Source organism: Pristiophorus japonicus, chromosome 4 (genome assembly GCF_044704955.1).
Source record: "Pristiophorus japonicus isolate sPriJap1 chromosome 4, sPriJap1.hap1, whole genome shotgun sequence".
In the NCBI taxonomy this organism is placed as follows: Eukaryota; Metazoa; Chordata; class Chondrichthyes; family Pristiophoridae; genus Pristiophorus; species Pristiophorus japonicus.
This window is the reverse complement of record NC_091980.1, coordinates 267,891,940-267,916,511: the sequence shown is the minus strand read 5'-3', so window position 1 is coordinate 267,916,511 and position 24,572 is coordinate 267,891,940. Positions and strand designations below refer to the sequence as shown.

Genomic DNA, 24,572 nt, shown 5'->3' with positions numbered 1-24,572 from the left:
TTGCCGTTTGTTCTTTTCCTCTCTGAAGCACTTGGCATGCTTTTCTACATTAAAGGCACATTAAGAAAATCTGCTGATAAGGAGCTAAATATCGAATTGGTTAAAATAAGTCTGACACATATTTAATACTTATCTCCTATGTAACTAATATATTTACCATAAAATGAGAAAATGCTGAGTCTACAACTTTCTTTTTCTTATTAACGGATACAAAGTAAAATCTCCATGTGTTCTGGCAACAAAGATGTATCCAATGTTGTAAGAAATTATACCACAGATACTAACTATTGTTTTTGTATTGACTGCTGCTGTCAAGGGGGTCAAGGTAATTATATTTTCCATACATTAATTATGTTTCATGCATTGTGTATTTATGAAGATTTACTCTCATGCCAAAAGTGAATGACAAATATAAATGCATTCTGCAATAATTTAATGGGAGAACAATGTAAAAGTATTACTATTTGTATATAATCCAGGCCTACCTAATACAAATATCTGAATGTTTCACAACTAATTCATGATATGAATCGTATGACTGCATTTGCACTAATACAAACTTACAGCCTCCCATTCAAAGTCAGATCAGTTTGTTCAAAACTCAAATCATACTAGTTCAATCATAAACTTAAGTCTAGACCAACGTGATTTGGAAATAAAGTATTCTCATGTTCAGAATTTAATATAATAGAATTCTGTGCTAGACTAATACTGTAAAGTAAAATTATTACTTAAGTAAAATTTCCCATTGTAGATGCTTGAACGTCGTGTATTATATAAGCCCTTGAAATTTAACTCCATACATTGTGTAGATTTTCTGCATGGGTTCTTTTAAATCTTTATAGGTGCTTTCATAGGATTTGCCCACTTCTAACATTTTTGCCAAAATCATTAACATTCCGGTTCATAAGATCATAAGAAATAGCAGCAGGAGAAGGCCATATGGCCCCTCACCATTTAATACGATCATGGCTGATCTGATCATGGACTCGGGTCCACTTTCCTGTCCACTCTCCATAACATCTTATTCCCTTATTGTTTAAAAAACTGTCTCTTTCTGTCTTAAATTTATTCAATGTCCCAGCTTCCACAGCTCTCTGAGGCAGCAAATTCCACAGATCCACAACCCTCTGAGAGAAGAAATTTCTCCTCATCTCAGTTTTAAATGGGCGGCCCCTTATTCTAAGATCATGCCCCCTAGTTCTAGTCTTCCCTATCGGCGAAAACATCCTCTCTGCATCCACCTTGTCAAGCCCCCTCATAATCTTATACTTGTCGATAAGATCACCTCTCATTCTTCTGAATTCCAATGAGTAGAGGCCCAACCTACTCAACCTTTCCTCATAAGTCAACCCCCTCATCCCCGGAATCAACCTAGTGAACCTTCTCTGAACTGCCTCCAAAGCAAGTATATCCTTTCGTAAATATGGAAACCAAAACTGCACGCAGTATTCCAGGTGTGGCCTCACCAATACCCTGTACAACTGCAGCAAGACTTCCCTGTTTTTATACTCCATCCCCTTTGCAGTAAAGACCAAGATACCATTGGTCTTCCTGATCACTTGCTATACCTGCATACTAACCTTTTGTGTTTCATGCACAAGTACCCCCAGGTCCCGCTGTACTGCAGCACTTTGCAATTTTTCTCTATTTAAATAATAACTTCCTTTTTGATTTTTTTTCTGCCAAAGTGCATTACCTCACACTTTCCAACATTATACTCTATCTGCCAATTTTTTGCCCACTTACTTAGCCTGTCTATGTCCTTTTGCAGATTTTGTGTGTCCTCCTCACACATTGCTTTTCCTCCCATCTTTGTATCATCAGCAAACTTGGCTATGTTATACTCAGTCTCTTCCTCCAAGTCATTAATATAGATTGTAAATAGTTGGGGTCCCAGCACTGATCCCTGCGGCACCCCACTGGTTACTGATTGCCAACCCGAGAATGAACAATTTATCCCTACTCTCTGTTTTCTGTTCATTAGCCAATCCTCTATCCATGCTAATATATTACCCCCAACCCCGTGAACTTTTATCTTGTGCAGTAACCTTTTCAAATGCCTTCTGGAAGTCCAAATACACCACATCCACTGGTTCCCCTTTATCCACACTGTTCGTTACATCCTCAAAGAATTCTAGCAAATTTGTCAAATACGACTTCCCCTTCATAAATCCATGCTGACTCTGCCTGACCGAATTTTGCTTTTCCAAATGTCCTGCTACTGCTTCTTTAATAATGGACTCCAACATCTTCCCAACCACAGATGTTAGGCAAACTGGTCTATAGTTTCCTGCTTTTTGTCTGCCTCCTTTTTTAAATAGGTTCATAAAGTCTCTTACTGTTAAATGTTTCTGAAGCAGTTACAACGTGTAGTTGTAACATTTTGTGTAGATCAGTGTCAAACTCAAATTCAGGATAATTACACTTTAGACAATTTATCTTGCTCTTGAACTGCAAATATGCAATTCTGTTTTGTAAGCTACAGTGAAAGTTTTGGGGAATTAATTTGTAATTGACTCAGTAGACTGGTAGCAACCTTTAGAATCCTTTGTGTATAAGATGTGTCACTCAGTCATCCAGTGGGAGAAATCACATCGTCATTGCACATTCAAAGAAAGTGTGTTGTACCTTCAGATGATATCCCCTTCTTACACACTATCTTCTAAGTAACAGGTTTTTTTTCTACTATTTTCCACATCAGTCATAATATTGAATGGGCTAAGATAGCAAAAACTTTTTTTTTCAATTAAGCTAGCAGCATATCTATCTTTTAAGAGAGATTGCAAAAGTTAGTTTCATTAACAGCACGTAAGCATGACATTATCTGAAGTGTCATCTGCAATGCACATTTTTTGACTAAACTAAAATGTCAAAAATGTGCAGATAGATTTACATTGCAAGCAGGTTGAAAGAGTCCATTTGGCTGAATATGTCTATGCTGCAATTCAAGTGATAATAATGGGTGTGTATCTTTAGTTTCATTCCCTTTAAGTAATTTTCATAATTCCCTCAAATTGATACTGGACAAATAACTTTACAGATTAGGGGACCTAAATTGCCCTCTTGTGTGGTGGCTGTTAGCACCTCTGGGAGGCGCTAACTGGGCACAAATAGTTTTTCGGCTGGGCTCAGAGAGAACAGTGCCCCCCACTCAATGGAATTAGGCGGGGGTTTTGCGGAGGTGCCAAGAGGTATTGCTCTGCCGGAAGCACCCCGCTCGGCTACGCCCAAAAGAGAAATTCGGCTGTGCCCCCTGTTATGTTCAGAATAAATCCACAGGACTATATTGCAAGCTCAAACTGTTGTGACCTTGGTCTCTTTATTCAGACTCCAGAGTGGGGAAGCAGTATGGCGAATCACCTTTTATACCCGCTTGCCCCAGGGTGCACAGATGACCCTTAGGTCTCCCACAGGTGTGCCCCCTAGTGGCAAGTCTTACATTTTGGTGAGGTTTACATACATACATAACATCACTCCCCGCCCCCCCCCCCCTCCCCCACCCAAATTATTATGTGCAAGTTATTTGTAAGTTGAGGCAATCAGGCACCCCGGGTCCCTGGGTCGATTGCCTGGGTTGAAGTCCTGACGTGGTGGGTTCATCCTCATGGTTGCCGGTGAGGTCGATTGTGTTCGTGGGTCACGAGGCCAGGTCCTTTCAAAGTGTTTCCTGGTTATCTGTAGTTCGCAGTTTGGTCTGGTCCAAATGCTTTATGCGTTAGCCCAGTACATGGTTTCCCAATCAAACGCTCCATTTTCATCACATACACTCCATTCCCCCCTTTGGCTAATGCGGTGCTAGCAGACCAACTGGAGCCCTGAACATGGTCGACATCACTTATTCTGCTGTCGCGTGGAGGGGCCGTGCGATTATGGTACATTCTCTGCTGATGGCATAAGGAAGGCTCGGTTCTGAGTGATTCTGTCTGGTGACTGCGTAGCACCCGGGATAGCCTGGTTTGTAGGGAGTCTACCGTGACACGCATGGTGCTTGGTTTAGTGATTTGGGCTGCCTGCTCCGGACTATTGTCGCTGACCCTCAGGTCTAGCAAGCCCAGGATGGCCGCAATGGCCTTGAGACTTTCGGTAGTGACGGGAGGCCTAGTGGTCCCCATGGATCCTGTGCCATAGTATGGGGGCCCTGGACCACCGACTGTGTGTAGCCGTCCTGCCTTACTTTGCAACGTAGGGATGGGCCTTTCGTCTTTGCGATGGATAGGTTGCAACATCCCGTTTAGCAGTTCACCTTTGGCAGGCAGTAACGTGGGATCCTGGCTGGTCCAGGTCCTAAACTGGGGGGCGGTTACGGTTGACCCCTCGCTTTGTAGCACTTCCCCGACCAAGAGTGGATGTGCAGGCTGCACCGTTTCCACCCCAGTGGTGGGCAACGGTAGCCAACTGAGGGCACGATTACCATTCTCAGTGCCTGGCCTGTGACGGATCATGTTACCGTGAACAGACAGTGTTAGACATTCTCGAAACAACGCATTGATAATGATGCCTTTGCTCTCCCAAACTTGTGGGATGAGCACATATTGGAACACTCTCTTTGGTCCGTCTCTTTAGTCCCATGAATACAGGCTACTGCCTTGGTTAACTTATTGGATACATGTTCAATCGTTTGGGACTCACCCGCTACTCTTGCTTGCTGTACAACACTCCCAACCCCGTATGATAACACATCACTTGCTACAAGTACTTTGTCAGATACATATACGACCGGTTGGTGTTCGCCCGCTACTTTGGCTTGTTGTAAGGTACCCCCCCCGACCCCATATAATGGTACATCATTGGCCACGAAAGACCGCTCACATGGGTTACATAGCGCAAACAACTTATTCGAACGTAGTGGGTTCCTGGCCTTCTCAGCAGCCGCCCCTTTACCTTTGCCTCAAACCCAGTCGTCTTCCTTGCTGGGTGACACATTCTTCCGTTCCATTGCAGCGACCTCCCATGGTCTGGATGCTCTCTTGTACCGTGGTCTGGACGCACCTTCGTCCCGTGGTCTGGACGCCCTCTTGTCCGTGTCTGTGATACTGACTGCCACGATCTGCCTCCCCAGGGATTTTGCCTCTGGCGTCGGAGAGACGCATTCGGATCATTTTGGCCGGAGTCCCGCTCTGCATGGTCGACCTGGAACCTCTTCCATCGTCGCGAAGAGGTCGTCAGCTTTGGGTGGTGGGTACCGCGCCTGTACCGCTGCTCAGTTGAACTTTACCTCCTCGTGGTCGTGATGAGTGGCTTGTGCCTCTGGAATCTGCAAATGGATCTACACTTCGATGCTTGGTTTAGCTGAAGGTGGGGGTTTGCTTAGCCTTTGAAAAAGGGAGACGTCGTTCGCCGAGAAGGTACGCAGAGGTCTTCCTAGTTCCATCGAATCTTCCCCATCCACCTTCTACCAAGCAGCATTGGCCCGTCACCTGAAATAATCCACAGTGGTAAATCGTGCTCCGCTCCCTCATGGGATACTCTTACATCCGCACTACCAATAACTGGGATCAGTTCCTTGGTGTAGGTGCGCAGCTTTTTCTGAATGGGATCAGCTTGGGTCGTTGTGCTTTGTTGCCCCACAGCCTCTCATAAGAACATAAGAATTAGGAACAGGAGTCGGCCATCTAGCCCCTCGAGCCTGCTCCGCCATTCAACAAGATCATGGCTGATCTGGCCGTGGACTCGGCTCCACTTAACCGCCCGCTCCCCATAACCCTTAATTCCCTTATTGGTTAAAAATCTATCTATCTGTGATTTGAATACATTCAATGAGCTAGCCTCAACTGCTTCCTTGGGCAGAGAATTCCACAGATTCACAACCCTCTGGGAGAAGAAATTCCTTCTCAACTCGGTTTTAAATTGGCTCCCCCGTTTTTTGAGGCTGTGCCCCCTAGTTCTAGTCTCCCCGACCAGTGGAAACAACCTCTCTGCCTCTGTCTTGTCTATCCCTTTCATTATTTAAAATGTTTCTATAAGATCATCCCTCATCCTTCTGAACTCCAACGAGTAAAGACCCAGTCTACTCAATCTATCATCATAAGGTAACCCCCTCATCTCCAGAATCAGCCTAGTGAATCGTCTCTGTACCCCCTCCAAAGCTAGTATATCCTTCCTTAAGTAAGGTGACCAAAACTGCACGCAGTACTCCAGGTGCGGCCTCACCAATACCCTGTACAGTTGTAGCAGGACCTCCCTGCTTTTGTACTCCATCCCTCTCGCAATGAAGGCCAACATTCTATTCGCCTTCCTGATTACCTGCTGCACCTGCAAACTAACTTTTTGGGATTCATGCACAAGGACCTCCAGGTCCCTCTGCACCGCAGCATGTTGTAATTTCTCCCTATTCAAATAATATTCCCTTTTACTGTTTTTTTTCCAAGGTGAATGACCTCACATTTTACGACATTGTATTCCATCTGCCAAACTTTAGCCCATTCGCTTAACCTATCTAAATCTCTTTGCAGCCGTTCTGTGTCCTCTACACAATCCGCTTTCCCACTAATCTTTGTGTCATCTGCAAATTTTGTTAAACTACACTCTGTCTCCTCTTCCAGGTCATCTATGTATATTGTAAACAGTTGTGGTCCCAGCACCGATCCCTGTGGCACACCACTAACCACCGATTTCCAACCCGAAAAGGACCCATTTATCCCGACTCTCTGCTTTCTGTTAGCCAGCCAATTCTCGATCCATGCTAATACATTTCCTCCGACTCCGCGTACCTTTATCTTCTGCAATAACCTTTTGTGTGGCACCTTATCGAATGCCTTTTGGAAATCTAAATACACCACGTCCATCGGTACACCTCTATCCACCATGCTCGTTATATCCTCAAGGAATTCCAGTAAATTAGTTAAACATGATTTCCCCTTCATGAATCCATGTTGCGTCTGCTTGATTGTACTATTCCTATCGAGATGTCCCGCTATTTCTTCCTTAATGATAGCTTCAAGCATTTTCTCCACTACAGATGTTAAACTAACCGGCCTATAGTTATCTGCCTTTTGCCTGCCCGCTTTTTTAAACAGAGGCGTTACATTAGCTGCTTTCCAATCCGCTGGTACCTCCCCAGAGTCCAGAGAATTTTGGTAGATTATAACGAATGCATCTGCTATAACTTCCGGCATCTCTTTTAATACCCTGGGATGCATTTCATCAGGACCAGGGGAATTGTCGACCTTGAGTCCCATTAGCCTGTCCAGCCCTACCGCCCTAGTGATAGTGATTATCTCAAGGTCCTCCCTTCCCACATTCCCGTGACCAGCAATTTTTGGCATGGTTTCTGTGTCTTCCATTGTAAAGACCAAAGCAAAATAATTGTTTAAGGTCTCAGCCATTTCCACATTTCCCATTATTAAATCCCCCTTCTCATCTTCTAAGGGACCAATATTTACTTTAGTCACTCTTTTACGTTTTATATATCGGTAAAAGCTTTTACTATCCGTTTTTATGTTTTGCGCAAGTTTACTTTCGTAATCTATCTTTCCTTTATTGCTTTCTTAGTCATTCTTTGCTGTCGTTTAAAATTTTCCCAATCTTCTAGTTTCCCACTAACCTTGACCACATTATACACATTGGTTTTTAATTTGATACTCTTCTTTATTTCCTTGGTTATCCACGGCTGATTATCCCTTCTCTTACTGCCCTTCTTTTTCACTGGAATATATTTTTGTTGAGCACTATGAAAGAGCTCCTTAAAAGTCCTCCACTGTTCCTCAATTGTGCCACCGTTTAGTCTGTGTTTCCAGTCTACTTTAGCCAACTCTGCCCTCATCCCACTGTAGTCCCCTTTGTTTAAGCATACACTACTTCCTCACCCTCAATCTATATTACAAATTCAACCATACTGTGATCACTCATTCTGAGAGGATCTTTTACTAGGAGATCGTTTATTATTCCTGTCCCATTACACAGGACCAGATCTAAGATAGCTTGCTCCCTTGTAGGTTCTGTAACATACTGTTCTAAGAAACAATCCCGTATGCATTCTATGAATTCCTCCTCAAGGCTACCCCATTCGATTTGATTTGACCAATCGATATGTAGGTTAAAATCCCCCATGATTACTGCCGTTCCTTTTTCACATGCCTCCATTATTCGCTTGATTATTGTCCGCCCCACCGTGAAGTTATTATTTGGGGGCCTAGAAACTACGCCCACCAGTGACTTTTTCCCCTTACTATCTCTAATCTCCACCCACAATGATTCAACATTTTGTTCATTAGATTCAATATCGTCTCTCACAACTGCCCTGATATCATCCTTTATTAACAGAGCTACCCCACCTCCTTTCCCTTCTTGTCTATCTTTCCGAATTGTCAGATACCCCTGTATGTTTAATTCTCAGTCTTCGCCACCCTGCAACCACGTTTCTGTAATGGCCACCAAATCATACCCATTTGTAATGATTTGTGCCGTCAACTCATTTACTTTATTTCGAATGCTGCGTGCGTTTAGGTAGAGTGTTTTAATACTAGTTTTTAAACCATGATTTTTAGTTTTGACCCCTCCTGCAGCCCCTTTATATTCATACATATTGTCCCTTCCTATCACCTTGTGGTTTACACTTACCCCAGTGCTACTCTGCTCTGTTGCCTCTTGCCTTTTGCATTCTTTCTTGGGGTCCTGTTCATCTGAGCTCTCACCCACTCTAACTAGCTCAGAGCCCTCTCCTGGGTTCCGAATACTCCTCGCATTGAGGCACCGAGCTTTCATGCTTGCCTTTTTATTACACTTTGACCCTTTAGAATTTTGCTGTACAGTGGCCCTTTTTGTTTTTTGCCTTGGGTTTCTCTGCTCTCCACTTTTACTCATCTCCTTTCTGTCTTTTGCTTCTGTCTCCATTTTGTCTCCCTCTATCTCCCTACATTGGTTCCCATCCCCCTGCCATATTAGTTTAACTCCTCCCCAACAGCACTAGCAAACCCCTCCTAGGACATTGGTTCCGGTCCTGCCCAGGTGCAGTCTGTCCGGTTTGTACTGGTCCCACCTCCCCCAGAACCGGTTCCAATGCCCCAGGAATTTGAATCCCTCCCTGCTGCACCACTGCTCAAGCCACGTATTCATCTGAGCTATCCTGCGATTCCTACTCTGACTAGCACGTGGCACTGGTAGCAATCCCGAGATTACTACTTTTGAGGTCCTGCATTTTAATTTAACTCCTAGATCCTTAAATTCGTCTCGTAGGACCTCATTCCTTTTTTTTTAACCTATATCGTTGGTACCAATGTGCACCACGACAACTGGCTGTTCACCCTCCCTTTTCAGAATGTCCTGAACACGCTCCGAGACATCCTTGACCCTTGCACCAGGGAGGCAACATATCATCCTGGAGTCTCGGTTGCAGCCGCAGAAACGCCTATCTATTCCCCTTACAATTGAATCCCCTATCACTATCGCTCTCCCACTCTTTTTCCTGCCCTCCTGTGCAGCAGAGCCAGCCATGGTGCCATGAACTTGGCTGCTGCTGCCCTCCCCTGATGAGTCATCCCCCTCAACAGTACCCAAAGCGGTGTATCTGTTTTGCAGGGGGATGACCGCAGGGGACCCCCTGCACTACCTTCCTTGCACTGCTCTTCCTGCTGGTCTTCCATTCCCTAGCTGGCTGTGTACCCTTTACCTGTGGTAAGACCAACTCGCTACACGTGCTACTCACGACATTCTCAGTATCGTGGATGCTCCAGAGTGAATCCACCCTCAGCTCCAATTCCGCAATGCGGACCGTCAGGAGTTGGAGGCGGATACACTTACCGTACACTCCTTCTGGCTCATAACTGATTGACTCGCCCCCGTGTCTAGTTCCATGGAGACTGGAGTGTCGTTAAGTTCAACTTTTAACATTATTGCACATTCGCTGGAGGTGCCCCATTGTTCCACAGCCCTTGCACACATAGGGCTTGAATCAACATTGATGAGCTCTGTGACTGCCCCTGCAGCGCCAACATGGTGCTAATGAATATGCATTCACACCCCACGGCGGACTCTAAGTCATCCTAGGTCTAGGTCTGGCCTCTGCAGTTGTGTTGGCCCTGCCCTGTACCGTTCTGCCTGCTGAAAACATCATTTTATGCACAATACTTGCCGGTGAGCTTCGATTCTGTGAAGATATTTGTTTCGTGTTATCGCTCGTGGATATGAAAGCCTTGGGCTATCGTGATGGTCTTGCTCAGATCTAGGGATTCGGCAGACTGCAGTTGGCGAAGAATGACCTCGTGGCCAATTCCAAGCATGAAAAAGTCCCGTAACATTTCCCCCAAGGATCCTGAAAATTCACACTGTCCCGCGAGGCGTCTAGGTCGGCGACAAAATTCGCCACGTTCTGGCCCTCGGAGCGATGGTGCGTGTAAAAGCGATACCTGGCCATCAAGATGCTCTTCTTTGGCTTGAGGTGTTCCCTAACCAGCGTACACAGCTCTGTGTAAGACTTGTCTGTTGGTTTGACAGGTGCCAGCAAATTTTTGAGGAGGCCATATATTGAAGACCCACATACGGTGAGGAGAATCGCCCTGCGCTTGATTGCCGTCTCAGCCTTGTCCAGTTCGTTGGCCATGAAGTACTGGTTGAGGCACTCAATGAAGGCTTCTCAATCATCATCTTCAACAATTCTCTCAAGAATACCAACGGCAGCCATTACCGTGTGAAAGTTCATGATCCGTTACTTGTCGCCAATTTGTTATGTTCAGAATAAATCCACAGGACTGTATTGTGAGCTCAAACTGTTGTGACCTTGGTTTCTTTATTCAGACTCCAGAGTGGAGAAGCAGCATGGTGAATCACCTTTTATACCTGCTTGCTCCAGGGTGCACAGATGACCCTTAGGTCTCCCACAGGTGTGCCCCCTAGTGGCAAGTCTTACATTTTGGTGAGGTTTACATACATACATAAAACCCAGCTCACTTACCGCCTGGCGCTGACAACGACAGCTTCAGCTGTCAAGTTGGGAAATGGGAGTCAGCTGGAGGAGCGCTATTTAAAGGTGCCATCTTGAAAAACAATTTTATTCGGCCATTACTCTTTGCAGCTTGCGAACACATAGGCAGAGTGGCTGGTGGACAGATTTCAGCAATTTTTCACTTCAAGGACTGCTCTATCTCCTAACTATTCCCTTGTATCATTGAGAGCAGATTTGAAACCACAACATTTATAGCATTTCATGGGGGCTGTGTTAGCCCTTGACCTCCTGCTCCAACATCGTCGTCAGAGGTTTCTTAGGCAGAGACAAATGCAGGGAGAAGCACAAGGGAGCAAGGCAGCAAAATACGGCCAGAGAGAGAAGGCTCAACAGGGATGGCAACAGGAGACCTTACGCTCCCAGGGTATTCCGGCAGCAGTTCTCCTACATCAATTTCACTGAGGGACAGTGTGTTCGAAGGCTGCGCTTCAGCAAGGACGTGGTCACAGAGCTCGGCCATCTGCTGCAACCAGACTTTGAGCCTCAGACCAGGGTGAGGACGGCTCTCTCAGTGGTAGTCAAGGTCACCACCACGCTCAATTTCTACGCCAATGGCTCCTTCCAGGGTGCGACAGGAGACATCTCCAACATCTCCTAGTTTGCCGTCCGTTGTTCGATCCGCGAAATCACAGATGCTCTGTACAGAAGGAGGAGGGGCTACATTTCCTTCCCTTTGACCAGAGAGAAGCAGCACGAGCGTGCATGTGGCTTCGTCATGATAGCGGGCTTCCCCATGATGCAGGGTGCCATTGATAGCATCCACGTCGCTTTGCGGGCACTGCATCACAATCCTGAGATGTTCCATAATCGCAAAGGCTTCCACTCACTGAATGTGCAACTGGTGTGATATTCAGAATCCTCACCGTAAATGCCCACTATCCTGGCAGCAGCCACGATGCCTTCATCCTGCATCAGCGGTGTGCCAGCCCTGTTCCAGGCACCACATCAAGCTTGCGGCTGGCTGCTCGGGGACAAGGGCTATCCACTCTCCACCTGGCTCATCACACTCCTCCGCAACCCCAACACTCCTGCCCAGCACTCATACAATGAGAGCCATGCCGTCACCAGGAACATCATTGAGCAGACCATCAGAATGCTCAAGCAACAGTTCTGCTGCCTTGACCACTCGGGAGGAGTCCTCCAGTACTCGCCTGAACAGGTGTCTGTATTTGTCGTTGTCTGCTGCATGCTGCACAACCTCGCCATCATGAGGTCACAGCCATTGCCACTAGGCATAGCCACACCACCTGAGGAGGAGGAGGAGCAAGAGGAGGACGAGGAGCAGGAGCAGCAACATCAGAGTTCCAGTGAATTCCATCCCACTTCCCGGTTCCTCTGGACGTCCCCATCAACACATCAATTTTCCCTTCCATACCAAAGCCCCAAAACTGAAATGAGAGACAACAGCAAAGATGAAACATTCCAATCAAAATTTATATAACACCAATAAACATTTCCATAATGTATTTAATAATCATCCTTCTGCATTTCCTTATATCATTAACTAGTTTAATGCTCCTCCACAGTGTGTCCCCTGTGGCTACAGCATGGCTGGTAGAAAGCTCCTGTGTGTCAGGGCCAGAAACTACAGATGGCCTTGCAGGACGCCCTCATCCAGCTCTGGGCCTGGAAGGCCCGGCTGTAGACTGCACCACCCCGGGCTGGACGGCGGAAATCTGGGCCGGCTGGGTGACCGCCAGCAACAAGTGTAATGGCAGAATGGCAGTGGTGGGATCAGGAATGCTGTCATTGTGAGAGATGACAGCAGGTTCCTGCTCCACTGTCCCACTGCCACTCCCCTGGGGCAGCATCCCTACTAATCTGCTGGAGCACAGTTTGATGGGCTGCTGTGACACCGTGAGATCCCTGGTGGACTGTGATGGACGCAGTGGCGATGGCAGCAGTCCAAGCATGCGTGGCATCCAGCTGAGTCTGCGTGAGAGCAGTCTGAGCCTCGATGCCAGCATTCACTGACTGCAAGACAGCACCAAGACATTGCGTGGCATCAAACTTAGACAGCATGAGAGCAGTCTGAGCTGCCAACCATTGTCTGCATTACTGCACTAAGATGTTGCGTTGCTTCTGCCTGTGCTGCAATGGAAACTGCCACATCGCCCATGACAAACAAAATGAGGTCTGGACCGGCACGGTCTCTTTGGGAGTCCACCATCGTCTGCAGACTGGCAATGATGGGCTCCATGGTGTGCACAGAGCTCTGTGCCGTGCTGGAGGTGGACTCCTCCATGCTTCTTACCAATTCCGAAAGGTTCTCGGGCACCCTTGTCATTGCACCCATGATGTCCGAGTGCATGGCCATCACCCTTGTGAATGCCTCCCCATCGAGGTCCTCATCGGATTCCTGTGGAGCAGAACTCACACGTGAACTCTCCCTCCGGGGAGGTGGCTCCCAAGGTTCCCTTTCACCTTGGCCTCTCTGCAGCCCGCTAGACCCCGATGTATCACCCAGTGCAGACCCCTCTACCAGTTTAACCTCTAACGAACACATAGTACCAGCATCTAAGCTGGTGCCTGCGGATGAGAGAAGCAATGATGCATTGCTCGGTTCCTTCTCCTGCTCTTCCTCTCCCTCCAGAATCTCTTGTGTGGTGGCGGGGGCTGCTCTACCTGGTTATCTGAAAGCGTAAATGACACATGACTCGCATTAAGGTGAGGGCAGTGGGGCCGGAATAGAGCAAGGAATGCAGACAGTCATATCATAGGCAGTCCCTCGAAATCGAGGAAGACTTGCTTCCACTCTAAAAGTGAGTTCTCAGGGGACTGCACAGTCAAATACGGGAATTACAGTCTATGTCACAGTTGGGACAGACAGTGGTTGAAGGAAAGGGTGGGTGGGGAGTCTGGTTTGCCGCACGCTCCTTCCGCTGTCTGTGCTTGTTTTCTGCATGCTCTCGCCGAGACTCGAGGTGCTCAACGCCCTCCCGGATGCTCTCCCTCCACTTAGGACAGTCTTTGGCCAGGGATTCTCAGGTGTCGGTGGGGATGCTGCACTTTATCAAGGAGGCTTTGAGGGTGACTTTGAAACGTTTCCTCTGTGCACCTGGGGCTCGCTTGCCGTGTAGGAATTCCGAGTAGAGCGCTTGCTTTGGGAGTCTCATGTCGGGTATTCGGACGATGTGGCCCGCCCAACGGAGCTGATCGGGTGTGGTCAGTGTTTCGATGCTGGGGATGTTGGCCTGAGCGAGAACACGGACGTTGGTGCGTCTATCCTCCTGGTGGATTTGCAGGATCTTGCGGAGGCGGTGCTAGTGGTATTTCTCCAGCGCTTTGAGGTGTCTACTGTATATGGTCCAGGTCTCTGACCCATATAGGAGGGCGGGTATCATTACTGCCCTGTAGACCATAAGCTTGGTGCCAGATTTGAGGCTCTGGTCTTCAAATACTCTCTTCCTCAGGCGACCGAAGGCTGCGCTAGCACACTGGTGGCGGTGTTGGACCTCGTCGTCTATGTCTGCCCTTGCAGATAGTAGGTTCCCGAGGTATGGAAAATGGTCCACGTTGTCCAAGCCCTCGCCATGAATTTTGATGACAGGGGGGCATGCTGTGTGGCGGGGTCAGGTTGGTGGAGGACCTTTGTCTTACGAATATTTAGTGTAAGGCCTATGCTTTCGAATGCCTCGGTGAAGATGAAGCTCCCCACTGGAGTGGAACTAAACTATAGAACCAATGGGAACCTGTTCAACCTTCGTCGCTTTCAGGCTAGATCCAAGCCGTCCCATCCTCTATCATCAAACTACAATACGCGGACGATGCTTGCGTCTGCGCATGTTCAGAGGCCGAACTCCAAGCCATCGTCGGCATCCTCACCGAGGTGTATGAAGCAGACAGTATCCTGAGCTGGAAAACAATAAAGCCTTGTGGTCTGGGGGTGGTGGGGGGAGTGGTATGAGGAAAGGAGAGGGGATAAATATACCGTTGTGACCTCACCCACCACCTGTTGCCCAATGAGCCGCACCACTTGCTCCTCAAGGTCACTCGACGGCAGCAGTTTAGGTTCCCCTCCTCCAGTCCTCTGCTGCTCCCTTCTGTTATGTGCCATCTTGGCCTGCAAAAGAAAGGAACTCGTGTGAGTTAACAGTCCAGCTATATATGTGCCTGCCATGGTTGAATAGCTGTGAATGTAGGCAAGGCGTGAGATCAGGATGTGAGTGTGAGTGTCTGCAAATGCTTGGTTGAGGGCTGTGGTGGTTTGCACAATGTGCACAGACAGGTTGAGGCTGATATGGAAACATAGAAACATAGAAAACATAGAAACATAGAAAATAGGTGCAGGAGTAGGCCATTCGGCCCTTCTAGCCTGCACCGCCATTCAATGAGTTCATGGCTGAACATGCAACTTCAGTACCCCATTCCTGCTTTCTCACCATACCCCTTGATTCCCCTAGTAGTAAGGACTTCATCTAACTCCTTTTTGAATATATTTAGTGAATTGGCCTCAACAACTTTCTGTGGTAGAGAATTCCACAGGTTCACCACTCTCTGGGTGAAGAAATTCCTCCTCATCTCGGTCCTAAATGGCTTCCCCCTTATCCTTAGACTGTGACCCCTGGTTCTGGACTTCCCCAACATTGGGAACATTCTTCCTGCATCTAACCTGTCTAACCCCGTCAGAATTTTAAACGTTTCTATGAGGTCCCCTCTCATTCTTCTGAACTCCAGTGAATACAAGCCCAGTTGATCCAGTCTTTCTTGATAGGTCAGTCCCGCCATCCCGGGAATCAGTCTGGTGAACCTTCGCTGCACTCCCTCAATAGCAAGAATGTCCTTCCTCAGGTTAGGAGACCAAAACTGTACACAATACTCCAGGTGTGGCCTCATCAAGGCCCTGTACAATTGTAGCAACACCTCCCTGCCCTTGTACTCAAATCCCCTCGCTATGAAGGCCAACATGCCATTTGCTTTCTTAACCGCCTGCTGTACCTGCATGCCAACCTTCAATGACTGATGTACCATGACACCCAGGTCTCTTTGCACCTGCCCTTTTCCTAATCTGTCACCATTCAGATAATAGTCTGTCTCTCTGTTTTTACCACCAAAGTGGATAACCTCACATTTATCCACATTATACTTCATCTGCCATGCATTTGCCCACTCACCTAACCTATCCAAGTCGCTCTGCAGCCTCATAGAATCCTCCTTGCAGCTCACACTGCCACCCAACTTAGTGTCATCCGCAAATTTGGAGATACTACATTTAATCCCCTCGTCTAAATCATTAATGTACAGTGTAAACAGCTGGGGCCCCAGCACAGAACCTTGCGGTACCCCACTAGTCACTGCCTGCCATTCTGAAAAGTCCCCATTTACTCCTACTCTTTGCTTCCTGTCTGACAACCAGTTCTCAATCCATGTCAGCACACTACCCCCAATCCCATGTGCTTTAACTTTGCACATTAATCTCTTGTGTGGGACCTTGTCGAAAGCCTTCTGAAAGTCCAAATATACCACATCAACTGGTTCTCCCTTGTCCACTCTACTGGAAACATCCTCAAAAAATTCCAGAAGATTTGTCAAGCATGATTTCCCTTTCACAAATCCATGCTGACTTGGACCTATCATATTACCTCTTTCCAAATGCACTGCTATGACATCCTTAATAATTGATTCCATCATTTTACCCACTACCGATGTCAGGCTGACCGGTCTGTAATTCCCTGTTTTCTCTCTCCCTCCTTTTTTAAAAAGTGGGGTTACATTGGCTACCCTCCACTCCATAGGAACTGATCCAGAGTCAATGGAATGTTGGAAAATGACTGTCAATGCATCCACTATTTCCAAGGCCACCTCCTTAAGTACTCTGGGATGCAGTCCATCAGGCCCTGGGGATTTATCGGCCTTCAATCCCATCAGTTTCCCCAACACAATTTCCAGACTAATAAGGATTTCCCTCAGTTCCTCCTCCTTACTAGACCCTCCGACCCCTTTTATATCCGGAAGGTTGTTTGTGTCCTCCTCAGTGAATACCGAACCAAATTACTTGTTCAATTGGTCCGCCATTTCTTTGTTCTCCGTTATGACTTCCCCTGATTCTGACTGCAGGGGACCTACGTTTGTCTTTACTAACCTTTTTCTCTTTACATATCTATAGAAACTTTTGCAATCCGTCTTAATGTTCCCTGCAAGCTTCTTCTCATACTCCATTTTCCCTGCCCTAATCAAACCCTTTGTCCTCCTCTGCTGAGTTCTAAATTTCTCCCAGTCCCCGGGTTCTCTGCTATTTCTGGCCAATTTGTATGCCACTTCCTTGGCTTTAATGCTATCCCTGATTTCCCTTGATAGCCACGGTTGAGCCACCTTCCCTTTTTTATTTTTACGACAGACAGGAATGTACAATTGTTGTAGTTCATCCATGCGGTCTCTAAATGTCTGCCATTGCCCATCCACAGTCAACCCCTTCAGTATCATTCGCCAATCTATCCCAGCCAATTCACGCCTCATACCTTCAAAGTTAGCCTTCTTTAAGTTCTGGACCATGGTCTCTGAATTAACTGTTTCATTCTCCATCCTAATGCAGAATTCCACCATATTATGGTCACTCTTCCCCAAGGGGCCTCGCACAACGAGATTGCTAATTAATCCTCTCTCATTACACAACACCCAGTCTAAGATGGCCTCCCCCCTAGTTGGTTCCTCGACATATTGGTCTAAAAAACCATCCCTTATGCACTCCAGGAAATCCTCCTCTACCGTATTGCTTCCAGTTTGGTTAACCCAATCTATGTGCATATTAAAGTCACCCATTATAACTGCTGCACCTTTATTGCACACACCCCTAATTTCATGTTTGATGCCCTCCCCAACATCACTACTACTGTTTGGAGGTCTGTACACAACTCCCACTAACGTTTTTTGTCCTTTGGTATTCTGCAGCTCTACCCATATAGATTCCACATCATCCAAGCTAATGTCCTTCCGAACTATTGCCTTAATTTGCTCCTTAACCAGCAATGCTACCCCACCTCCTTTTCCTTTTATTCTATCTTTCCTGAATGTTGAATACCCCTGGATGTTGAGTTCCCAGCCCTGATCATCCTGGAGCCACGTCTCCGTAATCCCAATCACATCATATTTGTTAACATCTATTTGCACAGTTAATTCATCCACTTTATTGCGGATACTCCTTGCATTAAGACACAAAGCCTTCAGGCTTGTTCTTTTAACACCCTTTGTCCTTTTAGAATTTTGCTGTACAGTGGCCCTTTTTGTTCTTTGCCTTGGGTTTCTCTGCCTTTTGCTTTTGCCTCCTTTTTGTTTTCCTCTGTCTCCCTGCATTGGTTCCCATCCCCCTGCCATATCAGTTTAAATCCTCCCCAACAGCACTAGCAAACACTCCCCCTAGGACATTGGTTCCGGTCCTGCCCAGGTGCAGACCGTCCGGTTTGTACTGGTCCCACCTCCCCCAGAACCGGTTCCAATGCCCCAGGAATTTGAATCCCTCCCTGTTGCACCACTGCTCAAGCCACGTATTCATCTGCACTATCCTGCGATTCCTACTCTGACTATCACGTGGCACTGGTAGCAATCCCGAGATTACTACTTTTGAGGTCCTACTTTTTAATTTAGCTCCTAGCTCCTTAAATTCGTTTCGTAGGACCTCATCCCTTTTTTTACCTATGTCGTTGGTACCAATGTGCACCACGACAACTGGCTGTTCTCCCTCCCTTTTTAGAATGTCCTGCACCCGCTCCGAGACATCCTTGACCCTTGCACCAGGGAGGCAACATACCATCCTGGAGTCTCGGTTGCGGCCGCAGAAACGCCTATCTATTCCCCTCACCATTGAATCCCCAATCACTATTGCTCTCCCACTCTTTTTCCTGCCCTCCTGTGCAGCAGAGCCAGCCATGGTGCCATGAACTTGGCTGCTGCTGCCCTCCCCTGATGAGTCATCCCCCTCAACAGTACCCAAAGCAGTGTATCTGTTTTGCAGGGGGTTGACCACAGGGGACTCCTGCACTACCTTCCTTGCACTGCTCTTCCTGGAGGAGGTGTTGAAGCATGTACTCACCTTTACCACCCAACAGAAGTCATTGAATTTTTTTCCTGCACTGGGTGAGGCTTCTCTGCACCACTGTGCTGGCCAACACCTCCTGGGCCATCTCTTGCCACATGGCCCTGAAAACCTGCAGAGATGGCCTCCTTCCCGATGGAGGGAACAGCGACTCCCTCCTCGTCTCTAGTGCTCTCACCAATGTCTCCAGAGCCACATCGTTAAAACGTGTGGTCCTCTCCCTTGAAGGGGGATTCGCAGCAGCCATTTTAGTGCAGCAATGCTAAAAATGAGCAGCAGCAGGTTCAAATGACCTCCCCTTTAAGAGCCAGATCGAGCTGGAGTCTGATTGCTGAATGGAAGTCAGCTGAAATTGGGTAACCGTCTGTGAATAGCACCCCTGCAGTGCCTAGCTGAGGCCATTAGTGCCTCATTTACCGACCCTCTTCACTCCTGGGACGAAAAATGCTGAATTTCACACAATTTGGCAAGGCATCTCGCCGGGTACTAAATTTTCTAAAAGTGAAAAGTTACTGCCCAAAACGGGGCGCTATTGAATTTCACGACTAGGTTTTTCATTTTGATTCAATGATCAGGATGATTCTCTTACTCAATAAACAGACTTTGCTGTACCGCAGATCAAGTTCGCTTTGAAATATGTTAGGACTATACTCAAACCTCACCCAAAATGTCTCTCCATGCAGGACTTGTTCCAGATTTCACTGAATTTAATTTTCACTCCTTTTGTACTTTACAAATGGAACATATATTACCTACAGGGTTCTTTGCTGGAGTATGGATAAAATCCCAAATTTAGAAAGTCTCGTGTCTGGGAGAAATTGAATAATAAACATTCACTTTGGAGCAGGAATAGGCAAGACATTCCAATTTTATAATAAATAAAGAGCGATGGCTCTTAATTTTATTTTGGCTATTTTATCTTAAACTCAATTTGTCCATGTGCACATATAGCACTCGAGGGAGAAGTCCTGTGCATATGATGATTTTATGCTTTCTCCTGTTGGATGACTGCTTATCCCATTGTAGGATGACTTCATTTGTAGATCTAGAAATAGCTTACTAAAGGTAGATATTGTTTAAATATGAATGTCACAAAATTATATTTACACATTTCCAGTGCAAACATGTTTTGTGGAAACAGATATTTTGTCACTTCTTAAAGCATCTGCAGCTAAGGAATAAATGTAAGTGCTTTGAGTTGTTGGTGTACAAATAAGTCTTTTAACAGAATGGGTGACAGACGGGCTTTTCTTATTCACAGTTCTTTGTTTCAGACCACCTGTTAGTAGGGCACTGCCTCAGCCTGAGAAACTGCAAACAAATAATATTGGGAAGAAAAAGAAACCCATTGAGGTAAGTGATTTGAAGACTGATTTGAAAAAATATCCATGTTTAACCTAGAAATCTTGAGGAGCACTTTGGAGAAGCATGATTCATGAGCTCCCTATATTGTGAACACTGTTGAATGGAATAAGCCACGAGGGAGGTGGGTGGGGGTGGGGAGGAGGAGGAGGGTGTTGGGGGTGGGGGAGGGGGGGGGATTAGGGTGCTGATGCAGGATTTAACATCCTGCAGCAACATATAAAGGACACCACAGCCAAAATTGTTCAGTCAGGACGTTCTAAAGTTTGCTCCAAGAGAGGTCGGAGAGCCCCAAGATTCTGCAAAAAGAAATAAAGATATGCTTCAGCGTGAAGTAAGGAAGAGGAGGGAAGCACCTTCTTGCAAGGAGCAATATGCACCCCCAAAGAAAGCAGTAATGCCCCAAGCATGGCAACACAACACTAGAAAAATCTAATAAGCTTGCCAGGAGGTGCAGGGCAGCAAATTCCAGATTTTCACTACTTATTGTGTGGAAAAATTGTTTAATTTAATTTTAAGATTATGCCCTTTTGTTCTGGAATCATGACCAGAGGAATCTACAAAATCGGATCTGTTTATCATTTTAGGGAGGTATACAGTGGTGTTCCCCACGGTTCAGTAATAGGGGGCACTGCTGTTTTTGATATACATTAATGACTTGCTCTTGAGTACAGGGGACAATTTTGAAACTTGCAGATGACACAAAACTTTTAAGTATGGAAGATAGTAATAGACTTCAAGAGGACATTGACAGGCTGATGGAATTAGTGGACACATGGCAGGTGAAATTCAATGCAGAAAAGTGTGAGGTGATACATTTTGGTAGGAAGAATGAGGAGAGACAAGCTAAATGGTACAACTTTAAAGGGGGTGCAAGAAGCGGGAGACCTGGGGTGTTTGTGCACTAATCTTTGAAGGTGGCAGGACAGGTTAACAAAGCAGTTAATGAAGCATATAGGACCATAGAAAATAGGTGCAGGAGTAGGCCATTCAGCCCTTCGAGCCTGCACCACCATTCAATATGATCATGGCTGATCCTGGGCTTTATAAATAAAAGTATAGAGTGAAAAAGCCAAGAATTTAAGCTAAACCTTTATAAAATACTAGTTCAGTCCCAGCTGGGGTAGTGTGTCCAATTCTGGGCACCACACTTTAGGAAGGACGTGAAGGCTCTGGAGAGGATATGGAAGAGATTTACTAGACTAAGGGATTACAGATACAGTGATAGACTGGAGAAGCTGGGGCTGTTCTCCTTGGAACAGAGAAGACTAAGATGCGATTTGATTGAGGTGTTTAAAATCCCGATAGGTTTAGATAGAGTAAATAAAGAGAAACTGTTTCCAATGGCTGAAGGGTTGATAACCAGAGAACACAGATTTAAGGTGATTGGCAAAAGAACCAGAGGCGACATGAGGGAAAACTTTTTTCACAACGAGTGGTTAGGATTTGGAATGCACTGCCTGATAGGGTGGTGGATATCGAATCAATACTAGCTTTCAAAAGGGAACTGGATAAATACTTGAAAGAGAAAAATTGCAGGGATATGGTGAAAGAGTGGGAGAATAGGACTAACTGGATTGCTCTTCGAAAGAGCCGGCGCAGACTCATTCTGTGCTGTACTATTCTATGATTTTAATCACTTCAATTAGATGCCCACCCCCACTTCTAAACTCAAGGGAATACAAACCACGTTTATGCAACTTGTCCTCATAATTTAACCCTTTAACAGCAAAAAAAAAGCAAGAAAAGTGAAGGGTTTTTGTAGCACATATAAAGATCGTGTAAGCTTTAAACTCACTTTCACCTTCAAGGTAGCACCTAGCAACCCCAGGCATCTCGTTTTACACTGGCACAATTCTGAAAAAGCACAAAGGGTAGAAATTGTGGACATGTCGTGTGTTTGTGTGTGTGTGTCTAAATATGGGTGGGAACCTCTCCTGACCACTGAAAGTGACAGTGGAAATGGGATGGGTGTAAAAGTGGGTGGGGATTCAATGTAGTTTCCCATTCCCATCCATCCAATTAGTGCCACAAAATCAGGCATATGGTGGTAGGAAGTCTAGACTGTGATGTGTAGAGCGAACTTGTTTCAGATACATACCATTCTGGTTGATTAATGTTCTAGTCTGGGTACTCATTTATGCTTGGGTTTCCAGAAAACAGTGTTGATGAGACACTAAGATATACATAACTCTGGAATTTTCTCCTTCATATAGAATTTTCTGGTAATTTATTTTCTATCTATTTGGTAGGACCTCACACTGGTGTTGGCATTTGGATATCGTGGTAATGACTGCCGAAATAATGTGCATTATTTAAATGATGGTACCGATATCATTTATCACACAGCATCAGTTGGAATTGTCCACAATATTGCCACAGGTAGAACAATAATTTTCTATTTAAAATGTTTTTTTTTAACTAAACATTTATAGTTGTTACGTAAAAAAAAGTTTGCACATTTATTTGAAAGAAAATGAACCATTGCGTGCAAATAAGCTGCTTGGTGGGGTTATAATTTAAGATCACTGTCTTTTTAAGAAATATATGTCATAGTACTGTCATTTTAGTCAGATGAATTCCAGCACTGCATACAAGGCCTCATTAAAAACATTATTAGTTCTTTGATTGGAGGTTGTGGCATACAGATCATGACCACAAAATGTATTGGGACCAGGGAGGGCAGTGTGGTGGCAAAAAGTGGGGGGAAGGGGGCAAATTACCGTGAAATTTAAATTATGATAAGACAGCCCCACCAATTACACCGTCCCCGTTTATCCCAATAGCCGCCTATATCGGGCGAATGGTGCTAGCTATTTGCCAGTATCACCTACGGCCCAAGCACTCAAGGCCCTATCCCACTGAGAGCTAAGAACGAGAGGTGCTCATTAAGGACAGCTAGGCAGTCAGTGCCCGCTGGAATGAGCACTTCGAAGATCTTCTTAACCAAGACTCTGTCTTTGACGTGAGTGTCCTTGACTCCATCACACAGCTTGCTACCCGCCAGCACCTCGGCACAATCCCAGCCAGGCATGAGGTTGAAAAGGCCATCCGACAACTGAAAAATAACAAGGCCTCAGGAGCAGATAGAATCCCCGCTGAAGTACTAAAGCATGGCGGAGAAGTACTCTTGGTGCAAATCCATGACCTCAGCTCTCTTATCTGGAAGAAGAGCATGCCAGGGGATTTCAGAGACGCCATAATCGTGACCATCTTCAAGAAAGGTGACAAGTCCAATTAGGTAATTACAGAGGAGTTTCCTTGCTGTCTGCCGCAGGGAAAATCATCGCAAGAATCCTCCTCAACCGTCTTCTCCCAGTGGCTGAAGAGCTCCTCCCAGAGTCGCAGTGCGGATTCCGCCCACTATGGGGCATAACGGATATGATCTTCACCGCGCGACAAATCCAAGAAAGGTGTAGGGAGCAGCATCAACCTCTGTACATTCCTTCCTTTGACCTCACAAAGACCTTTAACTCTGTCAACCATAAGGGATTATGGAGTGTCCTTCCCAAATTTGGCTGTTCTCAAAAATGTGTCATCATCCTCCGCCTGCTTCACATGCAAGCCGTGAATTTTACCAACGGATCAACCACAGACCCAATACAAGTGCAGACCGGGGTCAAGCACCGCTGTGTCATCACACCAACGCACTTCTCAATCTTCCTTGCTACAATGCTTCATCTCACCTTTAACAAGCTTCCCGCTGGAGTGGAGTAAATCTACAGAACAAGTGGAAATTGTTCAACCTCTGTCGCCTCCAGTCCAGAACCAAGGTTGTTCCAACCTCTGTCATTGAATTACAGTATGCAGACGCACTTGCGTTTGTGCACACTCAAGGCCAAACTCCAAACCATTGTCGACACCTTCACTGAAACGTAGGAGAGTCTGGGCCTTACATTAAACATCCGTAAGACAGAGGTTCTCTACCAACCTTCCCCACCACACAGTACTGCTCCCCGATTATCAAGATCCATGATGAGACCTTGGACAATGTGGACCATTTCCCATACCTTGGGAGCTCACTATCAGCAAGGACAGGCACTGCCTTCAGTGTGCCAGTGCAGCCGTCGGTCACCTGATGAGAAGAGTGTTCGAAGACCAGGATCTTAAACCCGGCATCAGCTCATGGTCTACAGAGCAGTAGTGATACCCACCCTCCTATATGCTTCAGAGACATGGACCACGTACAGTAGGCACCTCAAAGTACTACCAACGCTGCCTGCACAAAATCCTGCAAAT

The 24,572-nt window shown here is 46.2% G+C and overlaps 1 protein-coding gene across 6 annotated transcripts in view; it reads left to right on the top strand.

Annotated features, from left to right (window-relative positions):
- The window catches only part of LOC139263402 (echinoderm microtubule-associated protein-like 5), a 302,041-nt gene that overhangs the window by 226,634 nt on the left and 50,835 nt on the right, over positions 1-24,572 (top strand). For 5 of the 6 annotated variants that reach the window (XM_070879445.1, XM_070879443.1, XM_070879442.1 and 2 more), the window contains 2 exons: positions 20,246-20,324; positions 22,586-22,715. In XM_070879445.1, the coding sequence (XP_070735546.1) occupies positions 20,246-20,324; positions 22,586-22,715 (209 nt within the window). Of the gene's footprint in view, positions 1-316; positions 326-20,245; positions 20,325-22,585; positions 22,716-24,572 lie in introns of all 6 variants that reach the window. The other variant, XM_070879447.1, reaches the window with a different exon arrangement.